The 12579-nt window shown below is 50.6% G+C and overlaps 4 protein-coding genes across 4 annotated transcripts; 3 read left to right on the plus strand and 1 right to left on the minus strand.

Annotated features, from left to right (window-relative positions):
* Positions 1–389: 389 nt before the first annotated feature.
* N7506_003531 (glycoside hydrolase family 31 protein) lies at positions 390–2624 on the minus strand (the record flags this gene model as incomplete). The annotated part of the gene is made up of 1 exon (XM_056952826.1): positions 390–2624. One exon carries the CDS (start codon positions 2622–2624, stop codon positions 390–392), a length of 2235 nt encoding a protein of 744 aa, XP_056814518.1.
* Positions 2625–3680: 1056 nt separating this feature from the next.
* On the plus strand, positions 3681–5524 carry N7506_003532 (putative transcription regulator (RTG2); the record flags this gene model as incomplete). Its single annotated transcript, XM_056952827.1, has 3 exons — positions 3681–3775; positions 3839–4518; positions 4611–5524. 3 exons carry the CDS (start codon positions 3681–3683, stop codon positions 5522–5524), a joined length of 1689 nt encoding a protein of 562 aa, XP_056814519.1.
* Positions 5525–6203: 679 nt separating this feature from the next.
* On the plus strand, positions 6204–8943 carry N7506_003533 (uncharacterized protein; the record flags this gene model as incomplete). Its single annotated transcript, XM_056952828.1, has 10 exons — positions 6204–6282; positions 6347–6642; positions 6693–6967; positions 7020–7222; positions 7272–7430; positions 7479–7576; positions 7636–7968; positions 8018–8200; positions 8247–8822; positions 8878–8943. The coding sequence occupies 10 exons, from the start codon at positions 6204–6206 to the stop codon at positions 8941–8943; spliced, it is 2268 nt and encodes a 755-aa protein (XP_056814520.1).
* A 1623-nt stretch (positions 8944–10566) lies between these two features.
* sidI (putative long-chain-fatty-acid-CoA ligase) lies at positions 10567–12542 on the plus strand (the record flags this gene model as incomplete). The annotated part of the gene is made up of 6 exons (XM_056952829.1): positions 10567–10978; positions 11046–11098; positions 11133–11344; positions 11400–11779; positions 11828–12157; positions 12214–12542. The coding sequence occupies 6 exons, from the start codon at positions 10567–10569 to the stop codon at positions 12540–12542; spliced, it is 1716 nt and encodes a 571-aa protein (XP_056814521.1).
* Between the last annotated feature and the right edge of the window lie 37 nt (positions 12543–12579).

Consider the following 12579-nt stretch of genomic DNA (forward strand, 5'->3'; position numbering starts at 1 on the left):
CCCGCATTTTGTCCACAATAGTTATCGACGCGTAACAAATATATAAAGCACGAGTGGACAGAATGGACAATTTCCAAAGTTTCGTAACTTGATTATGCTTTATCACCAATCCCTAATTCTCTGTTCACGGCTTAGCCAAGTCTTTCTTTACTCGACCAGTCAAGATGAGTTTGAATAGGTAGCAAATCGTTGGAAGGAGAGCTAGAAAGACAGCTAGACAGCCAAGTTATAAATACCCCCAAAGTCGATGCTAACTAGCCCCTCTCTTCCGTTGCCAAGCGAAACATTACATATTGATCAATTCTGACGTGAATAGAATCATCTCCCAGTCGTACCTATTAATGCAAAGCCCGGCGACCATGGCCAACATCTGATACGCAGGAATCCCCTCATGCAAAAACGTGCCCATCGAGAATGTCCGCCCGGGTCCCAAGATGGAACAATGGGATGTGCTCTTTCGGCGCTGGGACAGTCACCGTCTGACCACCGGAGTAAGTCTCGTTCGACCACCAGTAGGTCCAGGGCTTAGAGTCTCCTCCCCCTGTCTGGGGCAGGTAGACAGACCATTCCGTCACATTTGGTGTTGTAACCGGGCTCACCAGAAGTCGTGGACCGAACATGTATTGCTGGGTAGTGGAGTTGGTGTTCAATCTAGTCCAAGCAGCAACATGAGGATCAGATTTTTCAAAGTCCATATACAATGGGCGCATGATCATCCGACCACTCTTATGCAGCTGCGCAAATACCGCACGTAAATAAGCAGAGAGCTGGTATCGGAGATGAATATAAGAGACCAGAATCGGGGTATTCTCTGATCCATAAGACCAAGGTTCATTCGCGCAAGTGTAGGCATTCTGGAAATCGCACTCGCGAGACCCATGGGTGCGCATAAACGGTACAAACGTCGTCCACTGGAACCAACGGACATATAGCTCGCGATACTCCGGTGTGTCGATGTTGGCACTCCATGGAACTGTCGGGTCCGCTTGGAAGCCGCCTGCGTCGAGGGTCCACCAGCCCCAGCCGGTCGCGGCGGCGGACAATCCACTGGCGATCTGCGCACTGAGGGTCTCCCACACTGCTGTAGTGTCGCCCGACCATATCATGCTGCAGAATCGCTGGGAGCCGATGTAACCAGAGCGGCTTAGCGATAGGTAGTCGCAGGGCGTCCCTACCTCTGTGGTGGTGGCATTTCGGAATCCTTCCTCGATCGCTTGCTGGTGGGCCCACGGGTAGAGCTTCCCCACACTGCGCTGTGTGCCGGCCGCGTACAATGCATCAGGCATGGGGAAGGGAAGGGACTGAATATAGGTGCTCTGGCCGTTGTTTTCGTAGGCCTCGCCGAGTGAACCACCATCTGCTTGATCGATCCAGAAATTCTTGATGCCTTTGTCAAAATAGTTCTTCTTCAATGTGTTCCATAAGAAGCGACGTGCTCCAGGGTTGGTGGCATCGTAGTTTCGAATGTAGGACCCGTTCCAGGAGTCAGTCGTGCCTGGTCCAGATCTAGTGGCAGACAAGAATCCTTGGGCCATCATTTCCAGATAGTTGACGCTGTCATCTGCCACGCTGGGCCAAAGAGAAGCCATCATTTCGGCATTGGTCAGGTCTTTCACTTTCTTGGCCATCTCTGCTACATCAGGCCATAAGTTCGGATCAAGTCCCCAGTCGCCCTGGTGAGCCCAGGATTGATAATCAATGACAATCATGGACACTGGGATCTTTTTGTCATGGAACTGCTGTGCCAGCTGTATAACTTCGCTCTGATTCTCGTATCGGAGTTTGGATTGCAGATAACCTAGAGACCAGTCGGGCGGGGTGGGTGCCCGACCAACTAGAGCAGATAATCGTTGCTGAAGCTTGTCGTAGTCACTGGGGTCCGACGCGACGATGACATAGTCAACTACAGATGCTGCATCCGCAGTGAATCTATTTCGCAGTGGACCGAATTCCATGCGACCGGTTGAAGCCATGTTCCAGATAAATCCGTAGCCTTTATTGCTCATGAAAACAGGGGTCGGGATATGAGTGTTGTAATTGATCAGATCAATTGTGAGGCCCTTCTTGTTGACCAGATGATCCTGCTGGGTTCCAGTGCCATATATCTGCTCGTCTGGGGTAGTGCTGAAAGAGAATTCGGCAGCGAATTCGCTTCCTGGGCCAGTCCAAGAGTAGTACCTTGGATTCAGCGACTTGAGTGGTGCATACTCGTTGGTGAGGAGAGTCTCTGAGCCATTGGTCTCGACTCTGTAAAAGGCAAGTCGATATCCCCCGGGATTCCCACCCCATCCAGATGTACGAGCGATCATGTTGCCATTGCGCAATTCTTCGGATCGATTCCCGTTGAAAGCCGTGTCGAAAGTCATGCCATGTGCATTTCCCTCTTCGGGTCCGTCCAGGGGTGGGTCATAAACAAACCCAACCTCTTTGCCTGTTGGCTCTCGGAAAGGCCATGCTCGCACTCGGAAGCCATCGTATCCAAAGGGCTGTACCAGCACAGTTTCAAACCCATGCTGCATACGAAAGCCTTTGGATGTCGGCTTGTGATATATATCTGACTGTACTGGCGAAGCCACAGAGCTGGTAGCCCAGGTAGCCCACAAAGACAAGAGTAAGAGCCGCATTTTCTCGGGTGAATGGGCCGATTGTAGCAGTCTCGCTCCTCTGGCCATCCGGGGCTCTTTAATCAAGGGATATCAAAATATTTAGGCTGAATGCCACATCTCGACGTCCGGAGATCCCGCGATAGACGTCACATCGTCTGAGGATCTGCATCAATAGATACCATGTTGACGGAAGCAGACGGGTAGAACGGAGAGGGGTCGCATGTAGTGGTAGATGTATGAAGCACGGACAGCATAGATCGGAAGCCAATGCCCCGAGGCAAGGGCGATCAGCACCCTGCAGACTCATTTAACCGGACTAGTGTGGAATGTGCAAAGGGGGTCCAATTCGGCTTGCGCCGCTAGTGGAGTAGACCTGGGCCGTGGGGAAGCTTGACAGCGCCAGTGGCTTTCCTCGGGGGTAGCATTCTCGGTTTTCAGGACCCACCTGGGCAGTAGTAAACATGGGTGGCTGGCAATTCCAATCTTTACCCTTGATGCATAGCAATGAATAGCTGTGATCTGACTGGTGGACGAATCCATGTCCACCCATCAGATCCGAGTGGACGGTGACCTAATAGCGCTTTTGAACAAGTCTAGATGACTGCATACATGAGTCATGAAATCTTGACCAATTTGGAAAATTTGACAATTTCAGGGCTGTTCAACGGAATATTGTGAAGATAAAAGACAGGTGGAAAGACACTTGGAAAGACAGTTAAAAAGAGGCCCTGAAGGTGATGATAGCTCTTCCGTTACCAATCCCGAGGTCGAAATATGAGATTAGGCCAATACATGGCTACTCCAATTTCTAAGCAACTATTATCGTCCTCTTTGATCGCGCGTGAGCGCGGGACTGAGGCTTGTAAAGAATAATCAGATATGCCTCGACTGAAGCTGGCAAGATCTCGATTTCAACTTGAGACAGCCACTAGTCCAAAAAAGGAAACGACACTCAAAAGGCGGTGAAGACCAGACGGAAAGTCATGACAGAATAGTGGGCGGTCAGTCGGACATGATGTCAGGCGTCCTGTCCGAGATCCTTTCCTCTCATAATTGTACCAGCATAGAATCATTATGGGAGGCGGAGAAAATCTTCCGATGAATACCAAAGCAGTATCATCCGAGCCAGGCCAGAACATCTACCTCCACGCGGTAGTTGATCTAGGCAGGTGAGTTCGAACTCCTGCCCCCCCCCCAACCCCTCCACTGCATGCACTGACTAAATATCACAGCAATGGCATCCGCTGTTCAATTTCCGACCTCTCACCACCAAGCACCCGAGTCCTTCCCACGGCGCACTTCCGCCGTGTCAACATCTCCTTATACGAAGCCCAAGTCGACCCCAAGACAGGCACCCGAATTCCCATTCCGAAACATGTCATCGATCATGTCGTCAGCGCAATTGTTCGTTTCCAGATCGTCTGCGTTGAGATAGGCGTACCTCAGCAGAACATTCGAATTATAGCAACGGAGGCGACCCGCACCGCGATCAATGCCTCCGTATTCATGGACGCGATTCTGCAAAAGACCGGGATCTCAGTCGAAGCGTTACGGAAGGAAGAAGAGGGCGTGATTGGCGCATGGGGTATTGCCAGCAGCTTCTCAGATGTAGAGGGACTTGCTCTCGATCTGGGTGGTGGGAGTATGCAGATGACATGGATCGCTTCGCATGCTGGCAATGTACACATGAGCCCACAAGGGTCGGTCAGTTTCCCCTACGGAGCAGCTGCCCTATCACAGAAATTGGCCGACTTGAAGCGGGATAAGAGTAAAGAGGAGGCCCACAAAGCTCGGGAGGCGTTTCGTAAAGAGATGGCGGATAACTTCCGGGCTGCTTTTGACCGGATTGAGGTTCCCGAACGGCTGGTGGAAAAAGCCCGGGAGCAAGGAGGGTTTCCTCTATACCTATCCGGTGGCGGATTTCGGGGGTGGGGATATCTTTTGTTGTATCTCCATCAGACGAAGGGGGAAATTACCCCATATCGATCATTAATGGGTATACAGCACCGAAGAAGGACTTCGAGGACACTGAGGCGCTCAAAGAAGTCGCTCGGACGGCGCATGAGATTTTCCGAGTCTCTGATCGTCGACGCAAGCAAGTGCCCTCGGTCGCGTTCTTAGTCAACACTCTAGCCGAGTCATTACCGCATGGCATCAAAGAGGCCCATTTCTGCCAGGGTGGAGTGCGCGAAGGTGTGCTGTTCCGGGAGATGCTCCCGGTGGTGCGACAGCAGGATCCCCTGGAGGTAGCCACAGCCCGACACGCGCCTCAATCTGCTCAGGCTCTTGCCGGGTTGATTCTGGCGGCGCTTCCCCGGCCGTCTTCTAAACGATCCTTCCCGTCTTCGATCACTCTCCACCTGGTCCAGGCGTTTGTCAACGTTCTCTATTACCACGCTACCATGTCCAAGGAGCTGTCCTCTAGCGCCGCGCTGTTCAGCACCAGCACTGGAATTCTAGCATCTACACACGGAATCCCCCATTCTCATCGGGCTCTGCTCGCGCTCATGCTGCAGGAGCGATATGGTGGAGAATTGCCGCCCCGAGATGTAGATTTCAAGACCCACTTGCAGGGCATTCTCACGCCGGAGGAAGTCTGGTGGACTCGTTACCTGGGCAAGGTGGGACTAGTGCTCAGCCAGCTTTATCCAACCGGTTCAGTTGACAATTCGAAGCCTCGGATTGTTCCGAGGGCGGAGTGGCGGAGTGGGCTTGGCAAGAAGGGCAAAAAGGAAGGGCTCGACTTGACAATATCTGTTCAAAAGGTGGCTTACGATCCGACTCATTTGAAGGAGGAGCTTGAGCATGATGTCCAGCGCATTGAGAAGGTCGGAAAGCGGAAGAACTGGATTGGTGGACGTGATGGATGGGGCATTAAGGTTCGTGTCTCAGTTGTGGAGGAAGACTTGATAGTGTGATTTAATGAAGGTACGGCCTCGCCATTGTAGATCGTCATTAAATATGCATGAGAGGTTTCTCGCTTTTGTATAATGTGCCAAAGTACTCTGTACTATGGTTGTAGGTTCAAATCTGCACAGTATTTCCAAAAATGTAAGGACTTCTAGACTATGTGCCCGAGGCGAGAACTTACCGCTGCATCCGCTCCCGACGATGTGAACCCATGGATGAGAATATCGGGAAAACTCGCGATGCGGGTCTCATACGCGCGAATTAATGCCAAAACTGGTCGGCTAGCCGAGCTATGGGTCCCTGAAAAGCTTACCAGGCGAGTTGCACACAGGATGTTCTGGCCCTCTACTGGTACACATTGCTATTGAAGGACAGATAGAAAGTAAAACAAAGTTTATACGTAAATCTCACACGATGCGAGTAGAAGTAATGTAGCGTAAGACATAAAGAAGAAGAAAAGGAAGAAAAGGAAGAAAAACAGCAGGCAGACGCAATAAACGAGTGGAGCAAAGGCTTGTCTCCGCCCCACTTCGCCCTGTAGGGCTGAGACCGGAGAGGAAAGAGCGAAGGAAAACGAAATCGAGGAAGGTGCGTGTGTGCGACGTCGCGATGACACCTTCTCCCAATCTTATCTGATGGTATTTATCTGATCATCTCCCCCTTCGACTTCGAGTTTAATGTCCAAACATGGCGACCGTCGCGAAGGATTGCAACATCCAGGAACAGGATCTCCGTGATAAAGAGATCCGTGAGAATTCGGATTCCGGTGTGTCCCCTATCCATCTCGGTCAATCTGGCTCATTGGAAAACTCTTCTCATCCCCATTCCAGATACAGACTCTCAAACCGATGTCCTGCGCGCTGCCGGTATAGGCATCGCCGAGAATGATCCCACCGAGCCTATCCTCACCCTCCGCATGTGGGTGATTGGAATTTTCTTCTGCATCATCGTCTGCGGCCTCAATACACTATACACACTCCGTACCCCATCATTGACTATTTCGGGCTCGGTGGTCCTCCTCTTGGCCTATCCACTGGGAAAGTTATGGGAGAAGATTGTTCCTGACTGGACTGTTCCGCTGGGATCGTGGTCCTTTGGATTGAATCCAGGTCCATTCAACACGAAGGTTTGTTCTTATCTCCCCGGTGAAGATAAGCATCGATCTAACAGTTACAGGAACACACTTTGATCTATGTCATGTCCAACCTTAGCATCTATGTTCGTCTCGGCGCCGACGTGCTGACCGAACAGCAAATGTTCTACGGGTACAAGGCGGGATGGGGGTTCCAGATCCTCATCACGCTCGCCACCTTCTTGATCGGTTTCTGTCTGGCTGGCCTGTTCAGATCCATTGTTGTCGTCCCCAAGGAGCTGATCTGGCCAGGTGTTTTGAGTGTCACTGCCTTGACTACCACTCTTCATCACATTAACCAGAACCAGGTTCAAGCACGGTATGATCTGAGAAAAGCAAGATCAATTCTATTCCTTACTGACAAATGACAGCTACAACACTTGGAAAATGTCTCGCTATGCCTTCTTCACTATGGTTTGCTGTGTTTCTTTCTGCTGGTATTGGTTCCCGGACTTCATTTTCCCTGCGCTCAGTTACTTCAGTTTCCCCTGTTGGATCAAGCCGAACAACAAGGTTGTCAACCAGGTTTTCGGAATGAGCTCTGGTATGGGACTGCTTCCTATTACCTTTGACTGTGAGTATGTCCATCTGACCACATCATGACCACACTGACAATTCCACAGGGAGTCAGATATCTTACGTTGGATCTCCTCTTCTGATTCCTGCGTGGGCTATTCTCAACGTCAGTGTTTCCTTGGTCTTTTGGATCTGGATCGTCGCCGTTGCTTGCTATTACACCAATGTCTGGAACACTGGTTATCTGCCCTTCCAAAGCTCCAAGGGTAAGTGGAATTTGAGATTTGAACGTGACAAATACTAACAAAGACCAGTTTTTGACAACACCGGAAATGTTTATAAAGTCAAGAAGATTGTCAATGCGGCTTCTGGCTATAAACTTGATCTGAAGAAGTACCTTGCCTACTCACCAGTATGTTGCCCATGTCCCCCACCCCCAAATCTAAATCACAGAAGCTAACACAAGAGTAGGTCTACATGCCCGTGACTTACGCATTGAACATGTTCGGTCTTTCATTTGCGACACTGAGCTCCCTCCTCGTCTGGGTCATTCTTGAGAAGCGCCATGTCATTGCCGATGCATGCAGACGTGTTCCCGTCCTTGTCATGGAATCGCTTCCCGGTCGCTCGAGGGCATACAGCGAAGATGACCGCGGGGATCCCGACGTGCCTGTCTGGTGGTACTTGGTAGGCTGTGTCATTGCCCTCTTCATGGCCATCTTTGCCGTTGAGTGGTGGGATGTCGAACTGAGATGGTATGGCGTGTTGCTGGCGTGCCTTGTTGCACTTGTGTTCTACCCTCCGGTAAGTGAACTCCCCATACTTGACCAGTTCCCAAGCTAATAAGACAAAGCTTGCATTGGTCTATGCAACTTCCAACCTGAAGATCAACATCGACATTTTCTGCCGTATTGTTGCTGGTTTCGTCTTCGAAGGCAAGGTGCTGGCCAATATCTGGTTCTTTGATATCGGCTACATCACCACCATCAAGGGTCTTTATTTCGCTCAAGACATGAAGCTGGCCTACTACTGTCATGTAAGCTTCCCCAGAATCTGATAAAATCACAATACTAAACTCTTAGATCCCCCAACGCCAATTATTCCTAGTGCAGTGCGTCGGCATGGTCGTCGGCACACTGTCCTCCCTCGGGGTCCTCAACTGGGCTCTCAACCACATCAGCGGCGTCTGCACCAGTTCCGCAGTCAACGGCTTCAGCTGTCCCTTCTCCAGCACGCATTTTAACACCTCCCTAATCTGGGGTGCCATCGGCCCCCGTCGCTACTTCTCCAACCAAATCGGATACTCCGCCCTACTATACTTCTTCATCATCGGCGCCGTCCTCCCCATCCCCATCCACTATCTCAGCCGCCGCTACCCGAAGTCACTGTGGAAGAAGATCCACATCCCTCTATTCATCGGAGGCTTGAACTACCTGCCCCCAGCGACAGGAATGAATTATGGCAGTTGGGCGATTGTCGGCCTCGTGTTTGGAGTTGTGATTCGCAACCGTGTGCGCGGCTGGTGGAACAAATATAACTTTGTTCTCAGCTCGGCGATGGACTCTTCCGTGGGTATTGCGGGAGTTTTGATCTTCTTGACGGTTTTCTTTACTGGGGCGAGTAAGCATTTTAATTGGTGGGGAACTGAAGTTTACAAGGTATGTTCATGTTTTGCAGGATTTTTATTTGAATGACTGGTGCTGACTGTGGTAGAACACTTGTGATTGGAAGGGATGTGCTCATTTGGCTATTCCGAAGGGTGGGAAGTTTGGCGAGTAGAGAATTTTTGCTAACGCCTGGGCATCAACTTGTTTATCTGTAAATTGGCTGACGAAGAGTGTTTGATTTTGATACTGGTGTCTTTTTATCCAGACGGTGATGTTATCTTTCAAGGGATGCATATTTCGATGGCTACGAAACAGGAGATGTCGGCTCTTTTACCTGATAGACATAGGGTACTGCTTAATTATTCGAATCTTGATGTTATTCAATTCCAACCTTGGAAGTTTTCTCACACATCTTTTCTTTGGTCGTGAAATCAAGCGATGTAGAGAGCCAGGCCGTGCAGTCTGGTAGAGAGGAAATTGCCATTGACCGACCTCCGACACAGATATATCAAAATATCGTCCAGATGTGTCAGAATGAAGAGTAGCCCACAGTTTCGAACTTCCAGAAACGTCAGACCCAGAGATAAAATTAGGCTATATGCACAACGCCTTTGATGCAGGGGACGGTCTCGACTCTACGAAAAATACGGTAATATGTACGGAGCTCGTATAAAAACATACACGTAAATAGAAGTGGAGACCCCACGAGCCGATGTCGGGAACGATTGATTAGATCAGGATTGATTAGATCACACAGATGCAAGTATTGCCATCCTCAACGACGAGGCAGGGGTTCAAATTCGAGGATATTGAATGCAGAGGAGTGCAAAACCCTGTCAGGAAATATGGAACCCAAGGCTGCAACTGAGCCCTGACAGAGACGATCCCTAGATGATCCGGGCTGCAGCCCGCGGCCCACCAATCTGAGAGAAAGTTGAGAGGGCATTATTCCGAGGTCATTTCGGAAGTTCGGGATCTGGGTGTATGCAGTCATCCCTAACTCGGAAGTATGGCCCGGGCTGCCAGACGAAAACCCTTCACGTCCGGTACTCCACCCGACAGACCTCGACTGATTGATAACGGTAAGAAGTCCTGCAGAAATTATCTGATCATGGGTGGGGATGCCACGAGGTCTAGTACAATCTCTTTTGTTCCTTTGTGTCTATTTTCTTTTCTGAACGAAAGCTGTGAAGTAATGTCGGATTGACCGGACTGGACTTCTGTTACGGGAAATATAGTCGACGATCTTTCATGGCCGAGGTGCAACAAACACAACGTAGGAATTGAAGACTCCAGATCTACAAGTAAGCAAATGAGTAATTGCTCATACGAAGGCTTCCGGGCGAAGCAGCCTCCGTCATCAGTCCACCTGAAGAGGTAAAAATTTAACCTGCCGAAATGTCTCAGAGCTGACGGTGTTTGAGGAAAGATCGGCGGGGTTCTCAGCACAATAGCAAGGCACATGCGAACGTGGTTAGGGCGGTAATATTGGAGAAAAGCCATTGAAACGGAGAAAAAAATCGGAGCTTTTGAAATATGCCAAGGTTCGCTTGAAGCAGTGGAGTCTTGTTTCGTCGCCAAGAGCCAGTCCCGACGAAGCATCAAAGCCAAGAACTTTCTTCATTACCAAACAGCTGCAATACAGCTGATTTACCAGTGGGGACCGGCATATCTGATTGAAATTAATCAAAAAAAGAATTAAAAAATCCATCACTCGCGGTTTTGTCGGCTACATCTATAAGCCCGCTCTTTTTTCCCTCTTCTTTCTTTACGTTCTCTCTTCACCCTCACAATCATGGCGGCCCCAAGAAGTGTACAGCGATTGCAGCAGACGCTGTCGCACGTTCAGCCTCCAACGAACCCACAGCTGTCCATTGTCGCTGGTCCGACAGAGCCACCGCTGCTGGACATTACCCTAGGCGAATTACTGACCTTGCAAGCATTGCAATATGGAGGAATTGAATGTCTGGTCTTCCCCTGGACGGGAGCCCGTTGGACATACGGGCAACTAAAAGACGAGACGGACCGTCTCGCCCGAGGCATGTTAGCCTCGGGAATTCAAAAAGGCGATCGCATCGGCATCATGGCAGGCAATTGTGAACAATACATCTCGGTGTTCTTTGCGGCCGCCCGGGTCGGAGCTATTTTGGTGGTTTTGAACAACACGTACACCCCCTCGGAGCTGTATTACGCTTTGAATCATAGTGGTGAGTCGGATATCCACTTTTTTTCGCGTATTTCCGTTTTTATTAATTTGCGCCCCTGGGCGATTAGGATGCCGAATGCTCTTTATGACCCCGCGTATTGGTCGCCATAATCTCGAGGAAGTTTTATTCGAATTAGGGCCTAATCCTAAAAAAGGCGGCTACTTCGGAATCGCTGGAGGAAATTGTTATTCTGCGCGACTCTTATAAGAACTTTGCCAATTATCAGGATGTCGTGAAGCGGGGCTTGGAGCAAGATGCGCACTTGCTGCAGGATCGTGAGGGCGAATTGCGCCCGGATGATGTTTGCAATTTGCAATTTACCAGTGGCTCTACGGGAAATCCCAAGGCTGCTATGTTGACGCACCAGTAAGTCAATGGCGGGTTGGTAGATTTCGTTGGGCGTATTGCTAATCTTGCACAGCAATCTGGTCAACAATTCTCGATTCATCGGTGATCGAATGAATCTGACATCTTTCGATATCCTGTGCTGCCCCCCACCTTTGTTCCACTGCTTCGGCCTGGTGCTGGGCATGTTAGCAGTCGTGACCCACGGCGCCAAGATCGTGTTCCCTGGCGAGATCTTTGATCCCAAGGCGGTGCTTCATGCTATCTCCGACGAGAAGTGCACTGCATTGCACGGTGTGCCGACGATGTTTGAGGCAATCCTCAGCGTGCCGAAGCCTCCTAACTTCGACACCTCGAACCTGCGCACCGGTATCATTGCAGGAGCCCCTGTCCCACGCCCATTGATGAAGCGCCTCTTTGCAGAACTTAACATGACAGAATACACAAGTAGCTACGGTAAGGTTTCCCCCTACTTGACTCTTTCCCTCTTACTAATAAGCCCAGGCCTTACGGAAGCCTCCCCCACATGCTTCAACGCCTTCACGACAGACAGCATCCACACGCGCCTCACAACGGTCGGAAAGGTTCTCCCACACGCCCGCGCAAAGATCATCGACGCACACGGCAACATCGTCCCCGTCGGCCAGCGCGGCGAGCTATGCATGGCCGGCTACCAATTGACCAAGGGATACTGGCACAACCCCGAAAAGACGGCCGAAACATTCATCACGGACGCCGAGGGCGTCAAGTGGCTGAAGACCGGCGACGAAGCATCCTTCAACGCGGAGGGTTACTGCACGATCACCGGACGATTCAAAGACATCATTATCCGCGGTAAGTTCGCCCTACGAAACAAAGTTTTGATCGACACGATCGCTGATCCCAAGTAGGCGGCGAAAACATCTACCCGCTCGAGATCGAGGAACGATTATCCGCGCATCCCGCGATTGAACTCGCTTCCGTGATTGGCATTCCGGATCCCAAGTACGGTGAGGTGGTGGGTGCGTTTATTACGGTCGCGTCGGGCGCGCAGCGCCCCACTGATGACGAACTTCGGAACTGGACTCGTGAGACGCTTGGTCGACACAAGGCGCCGCAGCATGTTTTCGTCTTTGGCGAGGAGGGCGCTTCTAGTCAGGTTCCTGTTACGGGGAGTGGGAAAGTGAGGAAGGTGGAATTGAGAGATATGGCGACTGCGGTGTTGGCGCAGCGGAAGTAAAAGGAAACGGTTTTAAAATTACGTGAGATGGATTGTT

This window comes from Penicillium brevicompactum (genome assembly GCF_028827555.1).
Source record: "Penicillium brevicompactum strain IBT 35665 chromosome Unknown utg000002l_segment0_segment0, whole genome shotgun sequence".
NCBI classification, from domain to species: Eukaryota; Fungi; Ascomycota; class Eurotiomycetes; order Eurotiales; family Aspergillaceae; genus Penicillium; species Penicillium brevicompactum.